Genomic DNA, 27,623 nt, shown 5'->3' on the forward strand with positions numbered 1-27,623 from the left:
TGTTCATAGGATCATAGGTTTAGAGATGGAAAGGGATCTTAAAAGATCATCTTGGGCAACTAACTAATGTTACTGATAAGGAAAGGGAGGCCTGGAGAGGGCTGATAGATTTGCCCAGGGTGACCTGATAAGCAGCAGAGCCAAGCTTTGAACCAGTATCCTTACTTTATCAGATGCTTTTTCCATTACTGCACAAATAGGCCAATTTAGAGCAAGGAATAGTAGATAATAGTAGATAGTAGACCAAGTTCTGTACTGGTACTCACAAAGGATTAAGCAATTTAAGAGATAGGTAGGCCTCTGTTTTGTGAAGGTCACTGATAAGAATTACCCAGCATGAGGAGTAGTTTGGTGAGGATACTGCTGCTTCCTGTTCCTCATTTAAAGTAGTTTTTAAAAGAAAAAAGCAAGTAAATGAATTTGTAACAACAGAGATTAGTTAAAGTAAGTCAAAAAAGTCACAGTGGAGAAGCATTAAGAGCCAAGGAAAGACCTCCAGTTAAAAGCTGTTAGCAGGCATGTTGGTGCTGGTTACGTGAGATGAAACTTTCTTTTTTTAAGAAGGGAGTGTTGCTTGTTGTTCCCCTTTGGTTTGTGTCTCAGATGTTATACAGTTGTTCATCTGTGGAGAAGAGGAACCTGTGATTCGTCAGCATCAGATTAATTTCCCTTTTGGGAGGGGGGAGGGTATGGCACCTTCCCTTTTCATATATATCACTGGTAGAAAGCAATAACTCATCCTTTTATACAGAGTATCCCGAAAGTCTTAGTGCAGTTTAGAACTTGAATAGCTTAAAGCTATGCTAAGACTTATGGAACACTGTTTAAGGTTTGGAAAGTGCCTTACTCACTGAAATCCTGAGACAAGTAGCACATTTAGGTAGCTAGGTAGTATAAAGGATAGAATGTTGACTTTGCAATCATGAAGACCTAAGTTTACATCCTGACTTTAATACTTTGTAGCTGTGTGACTTCGAACAAAACTCTCTCATTGTAAATTAGGAGATAATAGCACCTGTTTCACAGAATTGTTATAAGGGTCAAATGATGTAATATATGTAAAGTTTTTTGCAAACCTTGTTTGTTTGCTTTGCAAAGCTTATATGCTAGCTGCTACCATATTATTCCCATTTTAGAGGTGAGAAAAGTAAATCTTAGAGACAGACTCATTTTCACATAGTAAGTTTTGGAACTGAAGTTCAAACCTATATCTGATAGAACTTTCTACTGTATCTTTCTTAGTGCAATCAAATACCAGTCTTTTCACTAGTTACAAAATGCAGCCAAACAAGACAATATAGTCAGACTGTAAAAACAATCCCTGTAGTTGCTTGCAGAGTGCTTGGCACAAAGTAAACACTGAAATGAATGTATCCGATTGAATTGAATTAAGTATATCTCCTATAGATCTTTACTAGATAGTGTTTTGTTACTTATGTTAATTTGTACTTTAGAATATAGTAAAACTGCATTTATTTTAAAAACGTTCTGTAATTCAATCATTTCATTAATTTACTTTGCTTCTCTCATTCCCTCTACCCTTGTTAATTCAGGATAGTAAAATTTGAATGTATATTTTATTTGAGTCCAGAGATTATAATTCTTTAAAATATTATGTAATTCCTTTGCTGAACACAAGATGGCAAAATCATCACATTACTTGTAATGTCGACAGTTTGAATGAACTATAATAAACCATTTAAAAAGTTTAATACCATTTTGCTCTTATTTACATCAGATAAAATTTGTTTCAGCTAAAGGACAAGTATAGTCCTTTGAAATATGTCACACATGGACAGATGGTTCTGTTTTAATGGTGCCAGTCAATTCATTAGAGTTATTTAATTTTTGGCCAAACTTAGGTTAGTCAGAGTGATGAGCATTCTGATGGGGGAAGACTACTACACACAAAAGGTAGTTTGAAAATGAGTAGTTGAAAAGTGAGTGAGGAGAACAAAGCACCTACCATTTGGGAAGGTAGAAAAGTAGTTCAGAGAGTCAGGAGCCTAGCTAGGTTAAAGGTAAACATGGCTAACCTAGATATTTTCTCATATCTCTTTCATGGTTCTCTTACTTCCTGTCTGACCTCTTCAGTTGCCTTTTCTGGCAGCTAGGTGGCACAGCTGATTGAGACCTGGGCCTGGAATCAGAAAGACTTGAGTTCAAATGGGGCCTTAGACACTTACTAGTTCCACTTGATCCTGGAAAAATCCCTTAACTTCTATTTGCCTCAGTTTCTTCAACTGTAAAATGGAGATAATAACAGCATGTTTGTCCCAGGTGTTTGTAAGGATTAAATGAGATAATATTTGTGAAATGCCACTTAGCATAGTAGCCACTATTTAAAATATTTATTTCCTAACATTCTTCTCATTTTATACGTCTCTTAACAAGACAGCTGGTATTGTTGTTCACATTTGTTCTTTTAACAGTACAGCTCCTAAGAATAAAGAAGCGAATAGCAATCAGCCAACAAATGTTTATCTTGCACATAGTATTTGCCAGCTACGGCTTTAGACTCCGGGGATACCAGGAAACAAAACAGTCCTTTCTTACATGGAGCTTACATTCTATTAGGGGGATGTACAATCAAAAGGAAATGCAGAATTACAACATAAATACAAAGCAATGAGTGGGGAGAGAAATAGCAGCTGGGCTGGGAATTTTGAAAGGCTTATGTGGGAAATAGTATTTGAGCTGAGCTTTTGAAGAGCTAGGGATTCTAAGAGGTGCATATTAAGAGGAAGTGCATTCCAGATCTGAGGATCTACCGAGCCTGTTAAAAGGCACGAAGATAGGAGATGGAATGTCATGTGTGAGGAATGGTCAAGAAGGCCAGTTTGGCTGGACCAGTGAGTATATGAAAAGGAGAAATGTGTAATTAGCCTGTAGAAATAGCTTGGGAGGGGCCAGGGGCAATAAAGAAGACTAAGACAGGAAGAACAATTGGATAAAACCAGTTATACAGAGAAGAGGTTCATGCCCAAGGTAACACAGTTTTGAGGACATTGAGAGTTTGGTTCTCAGGACATCTGAAAGAGGGAAAGATAATAAATCATTATAAAAATCATGGTATGGTTTTACTATAGAAAAAAGTCCATCAGGAAAACAGGAAGATAACAATTTGTTCCAAGGCAGCTAAAGCAGGTGCTGTGGAGCACTTAGAGGCTGGTCAGACATAGAAGACACCAAGGTCATCCATTGCATCCTGGGTCTTCAGTAGTTGTCTTAACTTTTGTCTTCCCACTGGACTTCAGTGACTCTGGAGGAGAAAGTGAGGCTGATGACATTTGCAGCTCTGCCTCACTTAAATCCAATCCACTCGCAAGTCAAGACATCACTGCATGATGTCACTGGTCCTTTTTGAGTGTCCTTGATGAAAATATGTTTAGGGAAAAAGTAGTCTTTTGCAAGTAATATTCCATAGTAGTTCATTTTCATTACAATTACATATTTGCCTGAAAGGTACATAGAATATAAGATCATACTGGTTTGCTTTTTTTAATTTAATTGGGTAGCATAAAATATTACCTTAAAGTTTTTCTTTCCAGAAGATGTGTGGATATGTTAAGATTATATAAAATTACTTGATAGGTATAGTTATGGAGATAACTACTTATCTTCTGCTTATCAATATCGAGTGAGTCCTAAAACAAGGAGACATAATATTTGCTAAAAGTGCTTGCTTCTTGTGAAGAATTTCCAGCTCCAAGTCCAGTTCTAAGAAGGATTCCCAATAAGAACTCCAGTGGCTCCTGCTTGTGTGTGACATTGTATTGACTGAGTAAAGCACCTAAACTGGTGTCTCATAAACCAGAATTTGACATATTTATAGAAGGAAAATCAAGAAGGTAAAGAATGTCAATCATCCAGACTGTGATAATTGGATGGATGGTCCGTTGACTCGCTTGTTCAAAACATAAATCTTTGACGGGCACTGCCATTTGACAAAGAAGCAGGCCTACAGTTCAACAGGAGGAAGAACATGGGCTAGATTGCATTTGGAACAGCTCTACTAGTGCATGTACCTTCACTGATAAGAAATTTTTCCTTGAAACAAAAACTCATCTTTTTAAATCAGTATTTTTCTGATGGAGGGACAGGTTCTGCCTATAGTACATGCTAGCTATATTACCATGGGTGAGTTACTCAACCTTTTAGTAACCCCTAGCAATTCTCTAAGACTGCAAGTTACAGATAAATTGCTGATCCTCACTGGTAGAATATTCCAGTCTGGGAATTTACTACATCGTTGAAATCAGATTTGGATGAAAAGAAACAGGAAAGTTCTACTGGTGATATGCTATGAATCATAGAACAATACAGTCTCCAAAAGACCAAAATTGTGGCTAATCTAAAAAGCAATGGGGAGATGCATGACGTATCACCAAATTGTGACAAATCATGCAGAAAAGATTAGTATCCAGTCTATATCCAAGTCATGAAATTCTGCACAACCTTGAACTCAGTGATGTCACAGCTAGATACATACATACCCTAAAGAAATCAAAGACAGAAAGGACCCATATGTAGAAAAATATTTATAGTAGCACTTTTTATTTTTGCAAATAAATGGAAACTAGGGGTTGCCCATCAATTGGGTAATGACTGAACACATTTTGGTCTATGAATATAATAAAGTGTTATTGTGCCATAAGAGATTAATTCATAGAAACTTAAGAAAATTTTTATGAGCTCATGAAAGGGTGAAGTAAGCAGAAGCAGAAGAATTTATAAAATGACTGGCACAATGTAATGGAAATAAAACCTGGAAAGACAAATCTTGATTAATGATGACTGCAAAGGACTAATGACAAAGCATACTTCTTACTTCTTCAAGTAGGCGATAGACTAGATATGCAGAATAAAGCAGATTTTCAGATACAACAATTGGTTTCATTTGATTATGTTAGCTTGTTACAAGGGAAGGGGTGTGTGTGTGTGTACGTGGCAGATAGTGGTGTACTCTAAAAAGGAGAAAAGAGTATCATCAATGAAACGTTTGAAGACAACAAACATGAATACATTAGAAGGGGGTTCAGAGGGCAATACAGTTCAGAGGGCAACACATAGGAGAGACAAATTTGGAACAGCCTGCATATGAGTATACACTTTCAAAAATAAGCTATACATACACATACATATAATATATATGTGTGTATGTGTGTATATATATATGTATATATATATATATATATATAAAAATGAGCTCTCTTTGCAGTTTCATAAGCAGTCCTCTTTTTTTCTTGTTCTATTTTGTGTGGAAATATTCATGCTTGTCAGTTTTTGTCAAGTCCAGAATAACAAAACAGTTTTTAAAAACTGTAGTCCAAGAGATGTATTGCTGGAAAAGGAAGTAGACTGGACTTGTAGTGAGTAAGGGCTAACAGATGGATAGCCCTTTTGATTTATTACAGTGGCCTTTTTGTAGACTTATCTTTTTTCCTGGATTTTCACATAGGTTTTTAGGTCCCTGTATAGTTGGGTATAGTATTTTTTAAAAAATCTTATTTTTCTCTTCATTGTGAATTCACCTGTTAAAAATTTTTGATCTTGGTAACTGTTGTCCCCTTTCTAAAAACAAAACAAAACAAGTCTCAAATTAACTAATGCATCAGTCTTCATTTGTTTTTATTTAAAATGGCCTCTTTTGAGCTTCCTTGGGATTATTAATGCACTTCTCTACTTTTAAAAATTGACTGCTTATTTTATTAATACTCTCTGTTTTGTCCTCTGCAAATATTATTGCACAAGTAACATTTGTCTTTAAGGACTGCTATAGTTTCAACTGAATTTTTGATACGTTCTGTTGCTGTCATTCTCTTCAGTATAATTTTTATTGTTGTTTTGAGTTAGTCTCCAAGCTGATCATATTAAGGATATGATATCTAATCTCCATTTAGATTTTCATCTTCCATTCATTTTTTTTAGTTATTTTTTTAAAATCAAATTCTAGTCTATAATGAATGTATGTAGGACTTCTGTCCCATCATTGTAAACATCTCATAGATCTCCCAAATCTGGTCTGTGACTTACCCATTCACTAGTCTCCGCAGGCCTATCAAATCCAGTTTTTCAACATTTTGTTTATGTCTGTAATTTCCTTCTTGTTTATCTTTATGCTATATTTGCCAAGTTCCAAAAGAAGCATGTTACCTCACCTATATCTTAGTTTCTTATCTGTAAGATGTATATAACAGCACTTATCTCACAGTATTTTTGTGAGGATCAGTTGAAATGATATCTGTAAAATGTTTTGCAGTCTTAAAGCTCCGTATAAATGCTGCTGTTGTCATTGTCATTATCATCGTTATCATCATTTATCAGTAGTAGTTTTTTTTTTGGCATTCCAGCTAGCATTCCTAAGTACTTACTGTGTCATTTGTTACAAACATACAGTATTAGTATTATTTCCATATCTGTGGCATTTTAAAAAATAATGTAGGTTCCCTTTTTGTATGTATTTTGAAGGCACCTTTTTTTTTTTTACCATAACCTTATCTTAAATCATGACTACACATCTTGTTTTTGAAACAGCCCTCCATATTAAGTTGTTATACTGTAGATGTATTCCTTGTATGTGGCATATTGTTGTAGTTCTGTTTTCTAATCCAGTTGGCAATGCTGTTTTTTTTGATGATTGGTTTTAGTTCATTTATGTTTAAAAATTATAATGATTTTTGTTTTCTTTCCATCATACCTTATTATCAACCAGTTGTTTGATGGTAACAATCTAATCTTAATTTCTTTGCATTCACAGGGACATAAGCCTTTCCCTCCTCCTCTCATACCAAGAAGAAATCTTGGGATTATGATTTTACTGATATAATTTTCTTTTTTACATTTTCTTGTGTATTATAGATAAAAGTATTATTTTAGACTTATGGTCTCACATCAGTTTCTTCATTTCTTTTATTGGTAATATTTAAAGAAATAATTTATTCCTTCTCTGCCTTTCCCAGTCCTTCATTTTCCTAGTGACTTGTACACAGTAGGACTTCAGAAGCAATAGCCTTTTATAATAGTAATAGCATATAAACGTTGAATCATCACTTCTGATTTTTTTGCTGTAATGGGTTCCTTATCTCATTAAGCTTTGGCTTTGAGGTCAGAAACTCTGATCATTTCAGCTTTTTTTTTCTCTTTCTGAAAGAATGAAATCTTAGGTAACATGGAAAAACTAGCATTTCTCATGAAGAGAAAATAAAAATGAACAATTATCACTTGAAACATAAATGGATTGAATTCACTTTTAAAATCAAGTAGTTATGAAATGGATTAGTAAACAGACTCAACAATATAGTATCTACAAGAAATGCCCCCAAAACTGTAAGTTGCAAAGCAGGTTCCGGTCTGCTTTAGAAGAGAGAATTCTTTGCTCGAAACTCATTAAACTGCTGTTATCACAGATTGAATTTTCAAAGAATCAATACTACGAAAGATCTGTGGTTTTTATTAATGTGGGTATTTTCTCTACTGAAGACATAATCTGTGACTTAATTGACAATTCTAAAGGGTTACTGTGCTTGAAAAATTCATTTACCTTCATCTGGACTGCTGATAAATCTTTCTGAACTTAGGTAAGCAAAAGAAATATGGACTAGCACCAGGCTTGTGCTTGAATTTGAAGCCTTTCCAGTTTGTTACCATCTATTAAGAGAACATGCTCTTATATCTTTTGATTAGTTATGAGGCATTGGAGACAGAGTTTTATCAAAGAACCATTTTAGAATATGACTAATTAATTGAATAAAGTAGAGAGTCATATTAAGCATACTATTTTTCTTTTAGTGAGCCTTCCCTTATAACCAAGTTAAATGGTTTAGCAAAATCATCTAGTATAGCATTCACATTTGACAATATATACAGTGCTGTATATCAGCGACATGGATTAGGATTAGCAAATAAGGCTAGGCATAGGGGACCCAGAGTTCCCTATTACTTCTCAACTCAGAGGAGAGAGATACATTTTTTTTACCTCTGTTTCAGGTCCAAGTTTGCTTGTCTTGATTACGTAGCAGTGAGCTGGTTTTTTTCCCTACTCTGTATTCAACAAGCATTCAGTAAGTGCTTATATCAGGCAGTGGATACCCAATTAGTTCCTGTCCTTGAGGAGCCGACACTTCGTTGAGGAATAGTGTGTTCATCCTTCGTTGCCGAAGAAGACCATGCCATCAGAGAAATGATGACATGGCTTGCACTTGACTTTGTTTTGACTGAGGGAGGTCTGTGCAGATCATCAGCCTCACTTCTCCTCCAGAGCCATCTGAATCCAGTGACCAGATACTCATCAGGATGATTGGAGATGACCCAGGATGAGGCAGTTGGGGTTAAGTGGGGTTAAGTGACTTGCCCAAGGTCACACAGCTAGTGAGTGTCAAGTGTCTGAGGTGAGATTTGAACTCAGGTCCTCCTGACTCCTGCACTGGTGCTCTATCCACTGCATCACCTAGCTTCCCTTACCTCATTGAGGAGAAATAATATGAATATAGATAATCAAATTCAATGAAATTTTCCTTGAAAGTAAGAGGTAGTAATGCAAGGTAGAATTATAGGATAGTGGTTTAGAATGTTCAGGCTCTTTTTTAGTGCTGCTTATGTACTCAAGAACATCGTTCCTCTCTGAGAGCAGGGGTTCATCATTGTATTGGTAGATAACTTATTTTTTCCTTTGCACTATTGGTATACTTTGTAAGGCCAATCAGTCCTTTAATTAAATTAACTAATTGAATTTATTAATTAATAAAAGTTGTGTCTACTTTTGTGCTATGCTGTCGTGTTAGACTCTGAGAATACATGTACCAAGAATAAAACAATCACTTCTCGCAAGGAGCTTACTTCTGATGGGGAAGAAAACAAACATATAGATACATACATATAGAATAAAGAGAATTAATATAAAGACCTGAGACAGGAAAACCGATTAGGAAGATAGTACAGTCATCTAGGCAAGAGATTATGAGGACTTGAAATGAAATATGAGTAGAGAGGAGAGTTTTTGGATTCCAGAAACATTGTAGAAGTAGAAACTTTGAGATAGATAACTGATTGGATATATGGCGTAAGGGAAAATGAAGAGTCAAGGATAATGCCAAGGTTACAAACCTGGGAGACTGCAAGGATGGTGGTTCGTGCCTTTGGCAGGAAAAGGAAAGTTTGGAAAAGGAGAAGGTTTGGAGAGAAAGCTAACAAGTTCATTTTTGGCCATGTTGAGTTTATATCCAATTTGAAATGCCCAATAGAAATTGGTGATATGGTACTACATTTCAGGGGAGATACTGGGACTAGATCTGTAGATAAGGGAGTCATCTACATAGAGGTGACAGCTAAAATCATGGAAGCTTTGAAATCACTAACTGAAAGTGTAAAGAGAAGAAAAGAGGGCTTAGGACAGAATCTTGTATCTGCAATGTTGCCATACACTTAAGGGAGACAGTTTAGTTCTTGTTAACTAGCCTTCTATAGTCCAGAAAGATGGCAGAAGGTGAAGAGTGAGTAGTAATACTTTATATTATTTGTTCCTTTCTGTTTCAAATGTTTTATAATATTGGAGTCAGTACATTTACTAGAAAATAAAAGTAGGCATTTTTCATCATATACCTTCTTGAAGTTATCAAAGTACCTTATTAACTTTTAAAGCAGTTGATTTATAACATTTCTCTTTATATTAATGCAGGACTTGTTTATAATGTTAGTCCATATATGGAATATCACCCAGGTGGGGAGGATGAACTGATGCGAGCAGCAGGCTCAGATGGTACAGACCTTTTTGATCAGGTAAGATGCTGTAAGTAATGGAATATTGTGATTGAAGAAGACTCTTAAATTTGGAGTCAGTGAGGGCTGGATGCCTACTAGAAAATTTAAAAGTATTTTTGAGAGATATGGAATCTGTCTGCATACCTCAAAAAATAACTAAAATACTCTTTTGTAAACGTTTTCTACCAGTCCACATACAGAGGAGAGAAAAACTTTGGGAGAGACATATGCAGTGAAATAAATCAGACTATTTTAACATCTTAAGGTTAGTTAATGTCAGTATGATGAAATGGCTTTTTGAAACTTAATGATTCCCTGTGATCCCTTCTAGCATCAAATCCTATGGTCCAATTCTTGTAAATGTGTGTGTGTCTGTGTGTGTGTATGTATGTGTGTACATATATATATATATGTATAAAATACATGTATGTATTATGGAAAACTACTTTTCTTATACTTGTTTTGTACATAGTCCTGTGATTTTTCTGTGTTAACGGTACTTTCTTGATATTAAGAGAGATAGCTGACTTAGTTTTTTAAAGGCCATTTCAGTTTTTTATTTAAGTTTAGCTTATCTGTTTTTCCTCCATCGTTTTCTTTTGCTGTAAGGATTTATTTTTTGCTTCTTCCTTTGGGGCCAGTCAACTGAATATAACCTGGCTTTTATTTAGCTAAATTATACCTAATTACTGTTTTGGTAATGGTTAATCTTTAGTGACATCTTGCTAACTGGCCATTTTTTAGAAGAACACTTAAATTTAGAAAAATCTATATAATTACTTGTGAGTGTAGAATTTTCTGGTTTTGACCTTTTTTGCTTTTTAGTTTATCATATATTTAGATAACTGAGACTATTTTTCATTTAGAAATTCATTACAGCTAGAGGATGTTGTTCATTGACTGGCTGGCAGGACCCCTTTTGATCTCCAACAAATTCTGGGACTGGGAATTATTAATATCCTTGGAGAGAAACCACAGCTGCACATTAATCTTGATATCATTCTCTTGAGAGAGACTCTTATGAGCTTATTAGGAATGTTTCCAGGTGGCATTTGACTTGTTGATAGCTAGGGATGCAAACTGAGGAGGAAGCTTTGGGAAACATTGCTGAGAACTTGAAAAATTTGTATGTGTGTTTAATTTTTTTCTTTGTCTATCTTTTGAACCTCTTACTGGACACTTTCAGACATACAGCTCATACTTTCCACAGACAAAATGCTGCGAAATGATTCAAAAATGCTAGAGCACAGCAAAAGAATCTTTACCCTAATATTCTAAGATGTTTGTTTCTTTGGCCCCTACTAGATAGGGGAAACTGTTTTGCAGGAACAACTAAAACTGCTATTACAATTACCATCTTTAGCAATTCAAACCATGTCTTCATTGCTAGACCTGTTGTTTTCTATTGACTAACAGATTTAAATTGGTCATCAGTTTCATTCACCGTAGGAGTAAATAACTATATTCTTATACCTGTATGAAACTTTTTGCTTCTTTAAAGCACTTCAGAGCTTTAGGGTAATGGAAATGCTATGAGCAACTCTTTTGGACTTAACGATGATACTCAGTTTGTGCTGTTACTAATCAAAAGATAGGTTGCCATGCAACCATCTTTAAGAGAACTAGAGGCCATTCCATAGGGAAAAAAACTCAAAACGAAAGATAGAAACAAAACTTTTACTGGAGAGGTCACCTTAGTGTTCTGATTAAGTAGCCCAGAACAGAGATTTTTGGGAGCATGGTAGATTAATTGTTATGTAGTATAGGGTCATTTGTTTAAATATTGCACAAAGATGATTAACTGCTTTCTTGTTATCTATGCTACAGTTCTCAAGGGGTCTACAAATCTGCTTATTTTTTAATTCTTTCTTATTTTAATACTACCTTAGTACCATTCTCAGCAACTTCATTGTTTTATGAAGTGATGCTCTTGAACCCCTAATTTTTCATCTTATAATTATGAACTTTTAATTTTACCTTACCAAAGATTATGCCCAGTTTTATCATTAGGATGTTTAAATTAATAAATGAATGTCAGATATACATGTGCTAATTAGAATTTTCATGGAGAATAGTCCTTGAGAAAACTAGGAAAAAGGTACCTTATTAAATTTCATAAATCTTCATTTCACCTTCCTTTAGTAAAAGTAAGTCTGTAACTGATTAATCAGTTCTATTAAAAGCTTTACTTTAATCCTTGGAAATAGTTCTCTTAGATTTCCTGTTTTGTTGATGAAATCCTTATACATATCAAATTTGTTTCCCATTCTGGATTGGAAGGATTCATTTATGGAGTATTGTAAAGTGCCTTTTTAAAAAAAAAATCTATAATTCAAAAAACTAAGTTGATACACTTGGCTGTTTTAAAATTTTCAATATGCATAAAAACATTATTTCAAAAATAGCGCTATCCTAGAAAAATATTACTCTCAAGTGACAGTCTTTTTTTTCTCTTTCCCCATCCCTCATCTATCACCCCATTCATTTTCTTTGATAGGATCAGCATTTAAATTATTTGGTGGAAATTCTTAGCTGGTTAGACATATTAGATGATGCTCTTATTTAAAGTGAGGTCTTATAAGTATGTATTGTTTGTTCTGATTCTCTCCCTTTTCAGGTGCATCGTTGGGTCAATTATGAATCTATGCTGAAAGAATGTCTTGTTGGCAGAATGGCTGTCAAACCTGTTGCTATTGTTAAAGGTATGTTGTGTTAGACATACTCTGATGTTTTACAATTGAAGTGCCACACTGAAAATCTTTATTTTGATTTTACTACCAAAGCAACAATTATATCTCTTTTCTTACTTTTATTAACTTTGGGTGAAAGATGTTTTTCTTAAGTTCTTTGTATTTTTACATTTTGACCTCTTTCAAAGGGAAAGCTCATTGTTGAGATTTGTGATGTTAGTATATAGAAGCAAAATCCATTGTACTTCTGTAGTAACTGTATTATTTTTAGTGTTTGCTTTTCATACATCCAACAAATGCATATTGTTTATAGAGCACTGTGCTAGCTGGTAGAAGAGTTGGAGTTTAAAGAGACACAAATATAGTAATTCTAAAACTCACCAGTCTAAGCGGTATTGTGTTATAATTGCCTTTATGTTTCTTAGAGGAGTAATCACTTCTTTTTCCTAAAATTATGGTGGTGATGTTAATTGTCATTATAAAGTATCTCTTTGGAACTTATATCAAAAAGTTACATTCTTTCTCTCTCTCTATTTGGTGCATGCATAGAGAGACAACTCTTGAACATTCCCTCTCCAGCAACCCCATACTTCATAGAAACCACTTTTCTCTTTTTCATCATGTGTCAGGGATGGACAAAGGTAGGAAAAACTGATGTGAAAAAGGTGACATGGCACTCCCACCTCCCTTAAACCTTTATTACATTTGGTTGTAAGCATAGAGAAAGGCATGTTTATTCCTATAGCAATTTTTCTTCTCCAAATAAGACTTGAAAGTACAGATAGAATGATTTTTTTTGATGAGTTATATAAAGCCCTTGACCTTGGTTCTTTTATGGGGTGGAGGTAGGAGCCTCATTTGTTTTTCTTATCGTTCTTTCCTCACAATGGGTACTTCAACCTAGCTCATTAAATTCTTTGCTTAAATACAAATCTTGATTCTAAATATTGGCATAAAATATGTTGTATAATAAATCTGTCTTCATGAATAGACCAAGAAAAGCTTGTTTCATTGACTGCCAGTGATTTCCAACTCTGATGTTTTGTGATTTTATGAAAAGGTAGTTGTTAACTAACCTTTTTGTGTCTCAGGTTTTTTTCCTGACTGTACTTATAAGATCAGTTCTTTTTGTTGAGTTCTTGAGAAAAAAATTGTGATGTATTAAAGATACCACGTCTCAGATTTCATATGATTATCCCATATTCTTCCGAGTTATACAACTTGTTCCCCAACTTTTATTTTTGTTTTTATTTCAGGGAACAGTAGGAAATATGATACGGGAGAAATACCATTAGGAATAGTAGGGGCAGGGTGAGGGTTTGGTGGGGAACAGTGTCTCTTTCACCCTCAGTCCCAAGATCCTAAGCAGGTATTTCTAAATTTATTTCTAGAGATGGGAAGAGAATCATCTCGCTTTATCATCATTCAGTATTATGTCTTGAATATAAAGATATGTTGGCTAACAGAATTGGCATCTAAAAAGATCTGTGGGCAGTCATAATGGGTAAAAATCTAATGAATATTGACAAATGTAAAGTACCATACTTGAGTTTAAATTGTAGAATTGTAAAATGGAGACAGCATGGCTAGATGGCAGTTCATGAGGAAAAGAAACTGACTACAAAATAAGTCAAAGAAATGATTGTATTATTATAAAAGTATAGGGTCCAAAATGAAGGAATGATAGACTAGCCATGTTCTTCCTTTGTCAGCCTTATCTACAATCTTGTGAAGGAACTCTTTGTACTTGGTGTCAGCAGAAGTAGCAACAGTGGGTTGAAGTTGTGGAAGTGGATTTTGAATCAATAGAGGAAAGAACTTCCTGACAAAGAAATCTGTTCAAAAGTAGAATGGATTGTATGATGGGTATCTCTACTAGAGAGAATTTGCAAGTCCTGTGATATGGATAAAATTATAGACCCTGCTTAAGAATGGCTAAACTTTTAGCATCTTTTCTGGCTTTATAAATATATAAATAGATATCTAGATGTTTATAAACATACTGATGAAATCACAGATCCATACACACACTCTGTCTGTCTCTCTCTGTCTCTGTCTCTCCTCCTTCAGTTGCCTGGGACAGTGAGGATTAAGTGATTTTTTTTCCCCCAGGTTCACACATTTAGAGTGTTTTAGAGGTGGGACTTTAATCCACATCATCCTGTCTGTGGTTGGCTGTCTCCAGTCTGCCGTGCTTCCTCTCTTAAGATCCAGATGAGTGCCTTTACCCTCTCTGTCATGCTTGGAATGCTCACTCCTTTGCACCTCCACTTGGAATCCAAAGCTGCTTCTAGCACTTGACTCTTTAGGAGGTCTTTCCAGTGCTGTCTGCTCTCAAGTTATTTTGTATCTATTTTGTTTGTATCCTGTATGTATACCTATGTATGTATGTGAGGGTAGGAGATGTCTTTTGCTTCTTTTTGTAATTCCAGCACTTAGCATAGTGCCTGGAACACAGTAGGTGCTTAATAAATCTTGATTGATTGATCTCTCCCTTATTAGAATGTAAGCACTTTGAAGTCAAGGACTAGTTTCACTTTTTATTTGTATCTGCATTGTTTAGCATTGTATCTGACATAGTGAAGAATTTAACAAATGCCTGTTGATTAACTGAAAACTCCATAGTATACCAGTTACAGAAGTAATCCAGGATAATTTTAGAAAGCTAATAGAAGATTCATTTCTAGTAGTACTTTTCTTTAAGAAAAGTTTCAGCCATTTGAATGTTCAGCAACTTTTGCCAGTCACGTAAACATATAGCTAAAAACAAGAAATAATTATCACATAACATGATTTTTTTCCAAAAATAAGTTGCACAGAATGATTCAGTTTATGTGACATTTTTAGGGTAGGAAAAAAATACTTTTCATGAGAAATATGATTTACAGGCATATTGGCTATATTATACACTGAAAGCAGATTTAATCTGCTTGTGCTGCCCTGTAGTTGTTGGTTACTGTTAAATAAAAGCAGATGATCACAATTTTGCAACAGTGAAGACATCAGTCAGGCTAGATGAGGGGAACCAGACTGATAGAGCAGTAATCATAGAAGTGTAATGACTGCATTTTTATCTAGTGGTTGATAGATAAGGATTGCTTTGAGGCTTAATATTAGATTCAGATCATGATGCTTTTCCTGAAATACCTAGAGCAGTCCTTTTTCATGTTAACTTGTAACGAGTTTTTGTTAAAGTATAACAATAATTGTTTTGCAGTAATTTGTCTCTACCCTTCTCTGTTGAGTTGCTATAACAGTTAAACTAGATCATGGGAACCTTAAGTTTGAAAAACACCAAGACCAAGCTTATCTGCCCTCCTCTTCATCAGGAGTTGATCCTCCTTCTGACTTCAGTACTACCCCTAGTCTCCCATGATTGAACACCTTGGTGTCCTTTTTAATTTTTTTCTCTTTTGTCTCAAATATCTCTTCAGTTCCCAAGAATCATTGACTCTTTCTATTTCTCATAACTGCCCTCTCTTTTTTCATAGTATAGGGCTTTTTTAAACTTTTTCCACTCCTGATACTTTTTTGCATTTTGGCAGCATTTGTTGGCATCGTGTGGCGTGACAGTTGCACCATTTAGTACAGGCAAGCACTGCTAGAAACACCTCAGATTCATTATGCATTTGATTCTGAATTAATTTTTGGTTGTTGTGTGTTCAGAAATCCTTTATTGTTGCCAGATTTTTTTGTGACCCCCTATAGCATCACAGCCCACAGTTTAAGAAGCACTGTGTCTAAGACCCCAGTAATGATCTAGTCAAGTCTCTCTCTAGTCAAGTCTGACACTCCCAGGTTGCATAGAAGGTGCCAGTGGAGTGTCGCTTTCCAGGAGTTTCTTTATCAGTGAAATCACAGATCCAGTTCCCATCCCTAACTTATCTGTGGAACAGCTGCTCCTTCCCTCAAGTAGAAGGCAGAAAGTCTTTGGTTTCTGTACTCCCCATGATGAATTGATGGGAATTGGTTGAGAGTTGCACTTGATGGATAGTTAAGGACAAGTTGTAATCTGCTTCACTGAAGGAAACATTGACAATGTGGGAATTAGAAATCCATTAACTGATGAAGAGTTCTTGAGCAAATCCCTCCCTTTCTCTGTCCCTCCAATTCCCCATCTGTAAAATGAGTGAATTGTCTAAAACTACCACTCTGTTTCTTCCAGATATGTCATGACCTTATGAGCCTGTGACCCTCCTCCCAATAGTGTCTGTAGAGCACAATCCAGCTCTGCCTGACATTCAAGATCCTTTGCAATTTGAACTGTTCTTGTTTTCTCTCCTGACTTCTTATTGCTCCCTTCTGTATACTTTCCACTCCAGCCAAACTGGGTCATATGCCCTTCATTCTACAGTTTACTACCCTCCTTACGTTCTTCATAGAAATCCTTTTGCTGTAGCACTCTCCCCTCCATGTATTATTATCTGTTAATTAGAGCCCAGTTTCCCTATTAGTAATGTCCTTTCACTTTTTTTACTTAAGATAGTTTTTCGCTTGTATCTTATGTACTTAATATAATGCATTATTAAATACTATAGTTATTTGTATGTGTGCTATCCACCCTCTCCCCCCCCACTAGACTCTAAACTCCAAGAGAGTAGGGAACATGACTTACTTAAACTTGTTTTTCATTAAGCATTCTGCACATACTGTCTGCAAAACAGTTATTTGATAAGTACTTATTGAATTAAAATGCTGCAGTTTGATTTAATGAGTCATTCTGCACTTTGGAATGTTAATCAATAATAATAGATCCATTTACATAATGATTTAAGGTACTAATCATGATTTATAGCCTATAGGTGACAGTGGTAAAACACCAATTTCTACTTTGCTAACTTAAAATGTGGTAATCATGGATAGACACACGCTAAAGTTTATCTGCAATTAGAATTATATTTTACCTAGAATTAGAGCCATTGACCAGTAGAGATAGTGAGGTGACATAGTGGAGGGAGTGCTTGGAATAAGGAAGAACTAAGTTTGAATCCTGCCTCATACACTTAACTAGGTATTTGAATCTGTGCAAGTCAGTCACCTTCTACCTTAGTTTTCTTGTCTGTAAAATATGGACAATTGCATCTACCTTTTGAGGCTCTTTTGAGGATCAAATAAGATAATAGATATAAAGACCTTTGTAGATCTTAAAATGCCATGTAAATATTAGCTATTATTATTGTTATTATTTTAGCTGGAAGTGTTGTAGGTCCCTTCATTTTACTAGTGAAGAAATTGGCATATATAATTGTCATTATATGGTATATAGAAACTCTTTTCAAAAATGAAATATAATGGAGCACAGTTTGCTTTCATAAAATTTGTTTAATGTATACATATTAGGATTATGTAAAATGTTTTTAACCCATACCAATTTTGTATTTCTGTAGACTTAGGTTGAAGTTAGAGAGTGTTTTGAATTCAGAGAAGGAGTCAAAGTAGCATTGCTTTCATTAATACCTTTGAACTACTTCAGATTGATCAAGGACTACTAGTTGATCATCCTGTTACATTTTTTTTGTTTTATTTGATGTACTTTGTTTTTATATTACAAACATTTACAGATTACTCTGACTTTGTGAGAAGTCTCTTGTAACAAAGTAAAAAAGTTGAGAATTAATATGGTGACCTCATCTGAAAGTGCTTGCAACATTCCATACCAATAGTAACCCCACCTCTCTATTGAAAAAAAAATGACTTAACAGAAATCTACTTTGTCTCCCTCCTAGCCATCTAATTAAAAAAAAACACCAAATTTCTTGTAACAAATATACAGTCAAGCAAAAGAAATTTTCTCACTGTGTATGTATACATATGTGTGTGAATGTTTTATTTTGTATCCTAAATCCATTATCTCTTTGTTATAGGAAACATGTTTCATCAGACCTCTGAAATGATGAATAGTTTCAGTATTGATCATAGTTCTTGCAGCTTTCAAAGTTCTGGTTTGTTTTTTTCCAGTGTTATTATTATATAAATTGTTCTCCTGGTTCTGCTCATTTCTTCAATTTATAAAAGTCCTCCAAATTAACTCAGTTTTATAATATTGATGTTATAGTATAAATTGTTCTAGTTCTACTTACTTCATTCTGTATCAATTCATGTAAATCTTTTCAAGATCTTTTTGAAATTATGTTTCCTTATTTCTTACAACTCAATAATATTCATCACATTCATATACTACAACTTTTTCAGCCATTCCTTTCATTATTCCAATTGTTGTTTACATTCTTTTAGTTTACAATTTTTCTTGTCATAAAGAAAGCTTTTATAAATATTTTTGTATAGGATCTTTTCCTATTTCTATATATGCTGTCAAAGTGAGCAATCTTTCCTTCTTTCTTTGATCTCTTTTGGGTATGGATCTAGCAGTGCTGTTGCTGAGTCAAAGGGCATACTCTTTTTAATAGCTTTTTGTGTGCAGTTCCAAATTTCATTCTAGAATGGTTATACACATTCAAAAGTCTGCTAGAATCACTTAAATATTCAGAGAATATGTGGTGCCATGGACAAAGCACTGGATTTAAAGTCAGTGCATATTAGTTCAAATCTCAGTTTTCCTACTTACTTTATTGGGACAACTCATTTGAGCTCTCTGAGACTCAGTTTTCCCATATGCAAACAAGCAGATTGAGACAAGATGACCTTTGTACTACTTCCTTTCTTTAAATCTTTGATCCTATGAGACTACTTTGAAAGAACACCTGAGTTCTTAGATCAGTGTTTAGTGCTTAGTTAAATGTTAGGGAGAATGACATGATTTAATTCTCATAAATGTATTTTGATTCAAATATGGTTTTAAAGCATGTCCATTCCAAAAGCTGATTTCTTTTCCATTCTTCTGTATTCTGTATTTGCTCACTTTCTATATAAGATCCTTTAGCATTTTTATTTTTCTTTTGTATTTCCTTATAGAGAATCATGAAAAGAAACTTTTAAATGGTAAGTCTTTACAAAGAGGATTATGCAAGGTGATATATTTGTGGACTCCTTTGGAACCAAGTTTGTCTTCTTGATATTTTAGTAATTTTTTAATATTAATGCCATTATATGCCCTTATCAAAACTAGAATTTTAGGCTTGACCAGACAAATGATAAAAACTCTGACCCATATAAAAACTCCTTTTGTAATACCACCAGCAGCTACTGCTTATTTGAAATAATATCATTGACTCACTAGTATTTCAGTGTACAATATATTAATAGTTTCTTTTATAATGATAATGTTTATGGTGTTTGTTGTGCCCTTTTCAATTTCAAGACAATCCTCTTTTCTCAGAGCAAAACAGAAATTGAGTAATTTCGCCTTTTGGTTTTTTGCTTGTCATTTTAAAAGCAATTGGTTTTAATTTTTGTGGTTCCCACACAAATAAATACTTCAGGCTTGTCTTATTAGTGTGGTTACTTCCTTCACCAATTCAGTTCACACAGGCCTTCTACATCTTGATAAATTGTCTTCATGAGCTGCGATAGCAGGGAAAAAAATCATCACTTTGCCAGTATCTGCTAGCCTAGGCTGAAGTCACATACAAAAGTTCATCTTTGGGCCTGTGCTCAAAATTTGATGGAAAATGCCTGAGATTGTGTGTCACTGACCTAACTTTCAAGAACCCAAAGTTTACCATACCACACTATGTGCCTCACTAGAATCTTCACCTTTTAAAATTTATTTTCTATAATTTCACATATTTTAATTTTGTGTTAGTAGAATAACGTTGGTGAAATTTCCATTTCTTAAAAAAGTTTCTCTTTACAGGCATACTTCTCAAAAGCAAAGTACCAGATTTACCTGCCAAAGAAATTTCTCCAAGGTATGTAGTGCTATTTCACTATGAGTGAAATAAATATGAGTTTATTTAATACAAAAAAATATATGGTGGGTTGAGAATTTCTTCATATTTCCAATATAAAAATTTTAAAAACAGTTTATTAAACACAATAATGTATTAAAATATGTCTCATCTACTATTACTGTCATACAATAAATATATACAGTATGTCCTCATTTATCTTATGTTGGGAGAGAATAAGATATTCTTTAAAGTGAATATTCAAAATAAATTAAAATTTTCTTTTTAAGTGATGAAACTTATTTTTTAAAATGTTTTTGATGCAAATCTTTCTAATGTGTGTTGCACATTTCTGTCCCTTATTATTATTATCTTAAATTTAACTTTTTCCATAATTTTCAATCCACTGTGTAATTCTCTCACTGTTCTTCTCACTTCCAATAGCCCTTTCCTGATGCTTCTAGAATTGTAGAGTCTGAGTTGAAAAGCCATTTAATTCAGGTTGATATGAAGTATAGCTATCGTCTTGATGATATCACTTCATGGTCATCCAACCTCTTCATGGTCATCCAACCTCTGTTTCAACACTCGAATAGAAATTCAGTACTGATTTAATTTTTAGGAATTTTCCCCTTAACGTGAACTGAATTCTCCTTTTTGATCCCCTTTCTGTATGGTGGTACATCCTTCATTTAGTTGAAGACTACTATTATGAACTTCTTCTACCACCTGAAACTTTTTATTTTTTATGCTAAACTCAGCATTTCTTTCACCTGACCCTGGAAATGGCATGGCTTAAGAGTTTTCTTGCCATCTTCATCTTACATTGGGCCATTAATAAAGTTGTTGCATCCCCACCCCCAAGATGTGCCCCAAACTGGAAATATTGCTACAGATATGTCCACATCAGGGCACAGTACTGGGAATTATCATTTCCCTCTTTCTGATAATATAGCTTATGGGCCTTTTATTTGGGGGAAGGGTTGTTATTGTCATGTCACTTGTCACACTGGCAACTCATTTTTACCCCGTACTGTACTTGTACAATTTATTTTTTTGAACCCAAGTACAGGATTTAATCTTATTTCTATTAAATTGTATCTTATTAGAGTTGACTGAGTCTAGTATGTCAAATTTTTTTTATATAATGATTTTGTTATTTAGTGTATTAGTTTATCCTTTTCTGCTCCCATGTCGTCTACCAATTTGTTAAGCCTTCTGAATAGGGCCAAAGACTATACCCTGTGTCAGTCTACTAGAAATTTTCCTCTAGGGTCACATCATTCTATTAATCACCACTTTTTGGGTTAGTCATTCAGCCAATTATAGATCCTCCTAAATCATTTTATTATCTAGCTATATCTCTCTTCACTTTGTCCACAAGAATATTATGAGAAACTTTTGTCAAATGCCTTGCAGAAAATTTGTATGTCATGTGTCTGCCATATGGGCAAGTAATTTTATCTCTTTCAGCTTGAGTTCCTGTATTACTAAAATAAGAATACAATACTTGCCCCACTGACTTTACAGAGTTGTTGTGAGGAAAGTACCTTTTAAAACATAAATTAAATATGAGCTGGTGGTGGTGTTGGGGTGATGGTTGCTTTGTCATTAAGACTCCAGAGAAGTTTTATTGTTTTGGGTGAGGTAGGAGGAGGGCTGAATGAAAGTCTCTCCTCTCTCCCTCACTGCCTCCTTTCCCCCATCTCTGTGATTTCGCTAACATAGGGAGTTCCCAGTGAGGAAATTTCTTCTGCCTATGCAGATTAATAACTGTTATACCACTTAACGGTCTGAGAGAGTTGCCTCAGATACTTAGAGGTTAAGTGACTTACTCAGAAGCACATAGGTAGTATGTGTTGGAGGAAAGACTTGAACCCAAGTCTTCCTGATTTGTAGGATGACTCTGTATGCCATGCCATCTTTCCTCTCCCTGGTCTAGTTACTCTATGCAAAAAACAAAGGGTGGGGAGGGGATGAGAGTAGTCTTACATGGCTTCATTTTTAAAAGCATTTTTTTGGTGCATTTTGTCATTGTATCATCGTCATTTCAGTCCAATGTATCTTTGCTGAACCCTTCCTTATGACAAAAGCAGTTAACTAAAAATATCCTGTACATTGACCATATCTGGCAGAGTGTATAATATTATGTTTTTGAAGTTACTCATTTCACTGCACAACGGGGAAGTTATGTTTTATTATCTTTTCTAGTACTTTCATTGGTTTTTTAGTTACTCAGAATTTTGCTTCCTTTTAATGGTCTTTTCATTTACATTGTTATAGTTATTATATTTTGCTCTTTTGGTTCTTATTTTACTCTGCATCAGGTGCATACAAACCTTCCCATATTTCTCTGCATTCCTCATCGTCATTTTTTCTTTCTCTGCAACCATTTTTCAGGCATTTCCAAATCAGCAGCCATGCACTTTATTTATAGTTCTTTACAACCATGAGGGTGCTGCTGTGAATGTTTTGTTACATGTTGGCCCTTTGTTTTTGTCTTTGACCTGCATAGGGGTTAGATGCCCAGAGTTTGTATGACTAAAGTTTTTATGACCCTGTGTTGCTTCAGTGATTATACCGTTCATTTTTCCAAGTGCTCACAAAGCGTTTTGTTTGTTTGTTTTTAGATTCTATTCAGGAGTTGAAAGGAAGCTCTATAGTTTCAAAAATCTCTTTTCCCTCTTTGAAAATTGAGATGTCATCTTCCTGTTTCCTAGCCTATACCACCTGCATTTCTCTATGATTCTTTAAAGCAGTCACATCTGTAAGTTCCTTTAATTCCCCAGAATGTAATTTTTCTGAACCTAATTACTCAAACTTATTGAGGGTACCTAGATGCTTTCTTAATATTTTCTAATAAACTCTTAGTTTTAATTTCCTCTTAACTTTCTTATATTCTCTGTCCCTTTTTGACAGTCTTTTTCCTTGCTAGAGAAAACAAAGAAAATAGGAGTTTGAGGTCTGTCTAGTCTCCTTAATCATTTATCATTTCATTCATCATCCCAAGTGGTCTTCTTTCTTGATTTTCCTCTTGTCCAGGTCTAGCTATAAAACATTTTTATTGACCTTAGCACTTAGCACAAGCCTAAGATTGTTTTAGATTTTAATAACCAGGATAATTTACAGATCTTTATCACTCTTTTGCATTCATTATCTTATTTTGTTGTCCCTGGTTCAGCCTCTTGTATGGCCATTCAATGAGTGTTTTTATTCAACTACTTTGTAGCTAGTCCTTTCTTTTCTTTCTTATCATATTAATTTCTTTTTTGGTCATGAGAGCTGGCTTTCCTTGTAAAAAGGGATAGGCTGTTAAAGCCTATCATCCTTGCTTTTCCGCTCTTTAAATTCAACTTTACCAAAGTCTAGGATACATACCAGAATATGCATCATGTTTCCTGTTAAGAACTCTGAGTGTCTGGCACATCATCACATAGTACGTAATTAACACATTTTTCTTGAAAGCATACTGAATTGTTGAAGGTAGTACAATTATTTCTTCCCAAGGTTCCCAACATTTCTGTTTCTAATCTGCTTCAAAGCCATTGTCTACCATAGGAATGCTAGATAACCAGAGTTCCTTAAGTTAATAGCCTTAATTTATATGCAGTTCTAAAACATTTCACTCTAGTGAGGGACTAGAAAGACTCCATACCTCCATAGTGGCACAAAGAGCATTTGCTTTGTGGAGTGGTTTTCTCAACATGAAAACTTCTTTTTGCTTTTTCTGATCAAGTGATTGTATTTTGAATAGTTGAGAATGATGGAAAACTAGGCTACCAGATAAATAGTTTTTCTTTTTTAGTACCGTTGATGACTCAGTTAAATGACAGACTTAAAGACAATAGATGGTCTCATAATTGATTTAATTCTAGGTTTTATTTTGCTTTGAAGCTTGAAAGTTTTTTTTGTTTCTGTTTTTTTCCTGTTTTTCAAATAGTAAACCATTGTGATAGATGACTAAAGGGAAGTACTGCAGTAATAGTGAGAAGAGTGCTGGACTTAGAGTCAGGGGAGACTTGGGTTTAAATTCTACCTCTGACAAGTATTTCTTGTGTGACCATGGACAAATCAAATAGCTACTCTGAAACTGATAATAATATCTGTATTATCAGATCAAATATACATAAAATGCATTGTAAATTTTAAAGTGCTTTATAAATGTCAGCCATTATTGGGGAAGGAGTCAAATGGAAATATTTTTGATATCATTAAGGATCCTTTGTTAATTTTCCCATTTATATCAGGTAGGTTTCTCTTAGATTCAAGAATAATCACAAAACTGATGTTTCATTTGTCCATTGAGTGTTCTGAACCAGTGACTGTAGCTGAGCACTCCAGGAGGTATGTTCTGTGGCTTTCCAGGCCAGAATGCTCTTATGAAATTGGATTACAAAGTAGCAGAACTATTTAGGGCAACAGATGTACCAGATTTTAAAAATCCAAATTAGTCTTGGTCTTCAGTATATTCACTTTAGATTTCATTATTGCTGCTATTACTCTAGACTTTTTGGAACTCTTTTAGAATTGTCTACTGAGCCAATTTAGGAACCATAGAAAAATTATCAGTCTGATCACACTTTGTTGTTTTTTTTTTTTTACTCAAAATAGTATTATTCAGTCGGATTACTTACCCCACTGCTTAGATTTGGCACCAAATGACTTTAGGCTATCCGTTTTCAGAGGATGATGATGTTGAAGATGCTATTTACTACTTTTGTAGCGTTTTAAAGTTTGCAAAAACTTTAAAATATTTTTATGGTTGAAGATATTTAAAAGACTATACTTGTCCTGTAGATGATTCTAGAAGAGTTGTTCTAAAAACATTTTAAAAAGTCTACTCCTCCCCAAGGAGATGGCAACAAATCATTTAAACATTTAAGAAAAGGCATAATTCACAAATAAAAATGCTGTCAGAAATATTGAAGATTTAAGGTAGTTTTTTCCTAGCTTGAGAGAATAACATACAGCTTTTACTCTGATTCCTCTTTCCTTTCTTCTGCCTCTTTTTCTCTCTATTTGTACATATACATTCTATATATAATGTTTTTGTATATATACATACACATATAAACACACACACACACACACACTCTTCTGTTCTATATTATAGCAATCCTCATTCATTTTTTTTGTCTGTACTTCTTAGAGCACCATAAACTTACAGGTGTTAAGTATAATTGCTGCTCATTTCCAATAGTGGTTTTTTTTTTTTTTAAGTAAGCAGTTCTGAGGAACAGAAAAATAAAATCCACAATTTAACATTAACTTGTTTAGTCAGTCATTTTCTCTGGAACTTGGTCATTTACTTGTTATAGTATAATTATGAGTTAAGATAATCCCTTACCAAATTTTTTGTTCATGGGCATTTGATAATTATTATTATCATATCAAGTAAGTTCCACTTTCTATAAAAGTGTCAAAAATTTCTAATAGAGCCTAATCCAGTTACCCCTACACAGAAGTAGACCATTCAGATTTTGAAAAGTTGTTTAATGAGAATAGATAAGTATTTATTTAATTAGTAATTTTGGCCCATGAACTTATTTAAAAAGTATAATTTACATACATCATGTAATAAAGTGAAGAGGCAGATTTTGTGTGGAGTATGTTTTAAAAGGTGTATATTTTCCTGAAAACTGAAAATATGAAGATATTTAATGACTTTAGTTTATGCATGTGGACAGGATTGTTTAAATCAAGAGGTCTAAACATTTTTTTCTTCACAATCTTTTACAGCTATGATTGGTTCCAAACAGACTCCTTAGTCACCATTGTCATATATACCAAACAGAAGGTAAATGTTTCTTTGAAATCAGAGAAAAAAAACCAGACTAGGAGTTATTTTGTATTTTATCCCTTTTCATATTTCATTTGTACAAAAAAAAATTCCACAAAACCCCATTAGCATAATTTGCAGAACAAATGAGAATATTAAAGCTGTCTTTGAAGTAGCAGATTTCCAGATCATAAATTGGGCTTGTAAGAAGGGGAAACCAGGGTCTCAGAGGAATGCTATTTCCTTGATTCTCAACAATCCTGCCACTGAGGGCTCAGATAACCTCTTAGACTACAGATTTGAGCATCAGTACTTTTCCATGTCCTTCATTCTCTAGCCAGCAAACTTCTGGGGTGCTATCCATCTTAAAAGATAAGTACTGGTAGCTGAAGTAATAAAGGTCTGGTACTCCTGCTATGATCACAGAGCTGGCAGTCATCCTGGCCATTTATGACTTCACGCTATGACCATGCTTCTGCTTGAGGCTTAGTTCCCTTACTGTCTTATTGCAAAATTGACCCTTTTACAAAAAGAATTCTGTCTTGTCTTATACAAGACCTGCCAGCCACCATTTGGCAGTCAAGGAGACCTCGCCTACCACAACTCTGTCGCTTACTACTAACTGTAGCATGGATGACAGGGACCTACACATTTGCTGCTGCCGCCTCTTGCTCTTGATAGCCTTTGGGTATATTAATTGAACATATGGGTGTGTAAACATATACACACACACGCACACCTTAGATAAAGAACCTTTGATGTTGTTAATGTGGGAATTTCATTCACTGATGGATATTGTAACTCATTCTTACTTAGTAGATAATTCTTAGTTGCCTAAGGATGTGAAAATTTAAATGATTTGCCTAAAAACATAGTTAGGATTGAATCTGGAATGTATGTTTTTCTAACTCTGAAGTCCAACATTTTCACTATACCATGTTACCTTTCTAGGTTAATGGGATACTAGTTGCAGGATACATGTTGTGGGGTAGGGGGAAATGGACAGTATGATTCAGATGATATATATCAAGTTTACTTGTACACAGGGTATAAAAACTAGGAATTTCTAAAAACATTTTGTGGTTGAGATCTTTTGAAAACTTTATAAGTCTAGGTAAAATGATATATGACTGATTTATGTTTATGAGAAATGAAATGTGTATGTACTTTTGCTGGTTTAATAAATCAGTGGTCATAAGTTTAGTGACAAGATAACAGTACAGGCCAAAGTGAGTACTATATTTCTTAATGGTATTTTAAAAACAGTTTATTTTCTTTTGAACTAAGCAAAATCCTTTGGAAATTTTAATTAAATTGTCTCTTGTTTTTCCTACTTGTTACTTTTTGTAGTTTAATGATCCTTGAAATACCAATGAAAGAAAAGTTTCATTAAACTTATGGAGGAAATGATAAACTCTGGCTTCAGTGTACTTGAAACATGGTTTATGATAAGGCCTTTTTTTTTTTGTTCTGTGTTTGCCCAGTTAGGCATATAATTTGTTACTCCATACTTAATTAGTCCTACCCTTGATTTTCAGATTTAGATGCCTTATTGAATCTCCACGTAGGGGTGACACTACTTGGAACTTGTGCAACAAGTTGAGGATC

The 27,623-nt window shown here is 34.4% G+C and overlaps 1 protein-coding gene across 9 annotated transcripts in view; it reads left to right on the plus strand.

Moving 5' to 3' along the window:
* The window catches only part of CYB5R4 (cytochrome b5 reductase 4), a 122,637-nt gene that overhangs the window by 20,454 nt on the left and 74,560 nt on the right, over nucleotides 1-27,623 (plus strand). For 6 of the 9 annotated variants that reach the window (XR_011974399.1, XR_011974398.1, XM_072642720.1 and 3 more), the window contains exons 3-8: nucleotides 9,677-9,777; nucleotides 12,377-12,461; nucleotides 18,314-18,391; nucleotides 19,362-19,388; nucleotides 20,203-20,257; nucleotides 25,976-26,033. Coding sequence is in view for 7 of the 9 variants with exons in the window: in XM_072642720.1 (XP_072498821.1) it covers nucleotides 9,677-9,777; nucleotides 12,377-12,461; nucleotides 18,314-18,391; nucleotides 19,362-19,388; nucleotides 20,203-20,257; nucleotides 25,976-26,033 (404 nt within the window). In the remaining 2 variants the exon portion in view is untranslated. The remainder of the gene's footprint in view (nucleotides 1-9,676; nucleotides 9,778-12,376; nucleotides 12,462-18,313; nucleotides 18,392-19,361; nucleotides 19,389-20,202; nucleotides 20,258-25,975; nucleotides 26,034-27,623) is intronic. The other 3 variants (XM_072642718.1, XM_072642721.1, XM_072642719.1) reach the window with 2 other exon arrangements.

Source organism: Notamacropus eugenii, chromosome 2 (genome assembly GCF_028372415.1).
Source record: "Notamacropus eugenii isolate mMacEug1 chromosome 2, mMacEug1.pri_v2, whole genome shotgun sequence".
Lineage (NCBI taxonomy): Eukaryota > Metazoa > Chordata > Mammalia > Diprotodontia > Macropodidae > Notamacropus > Notamacropus eugenii.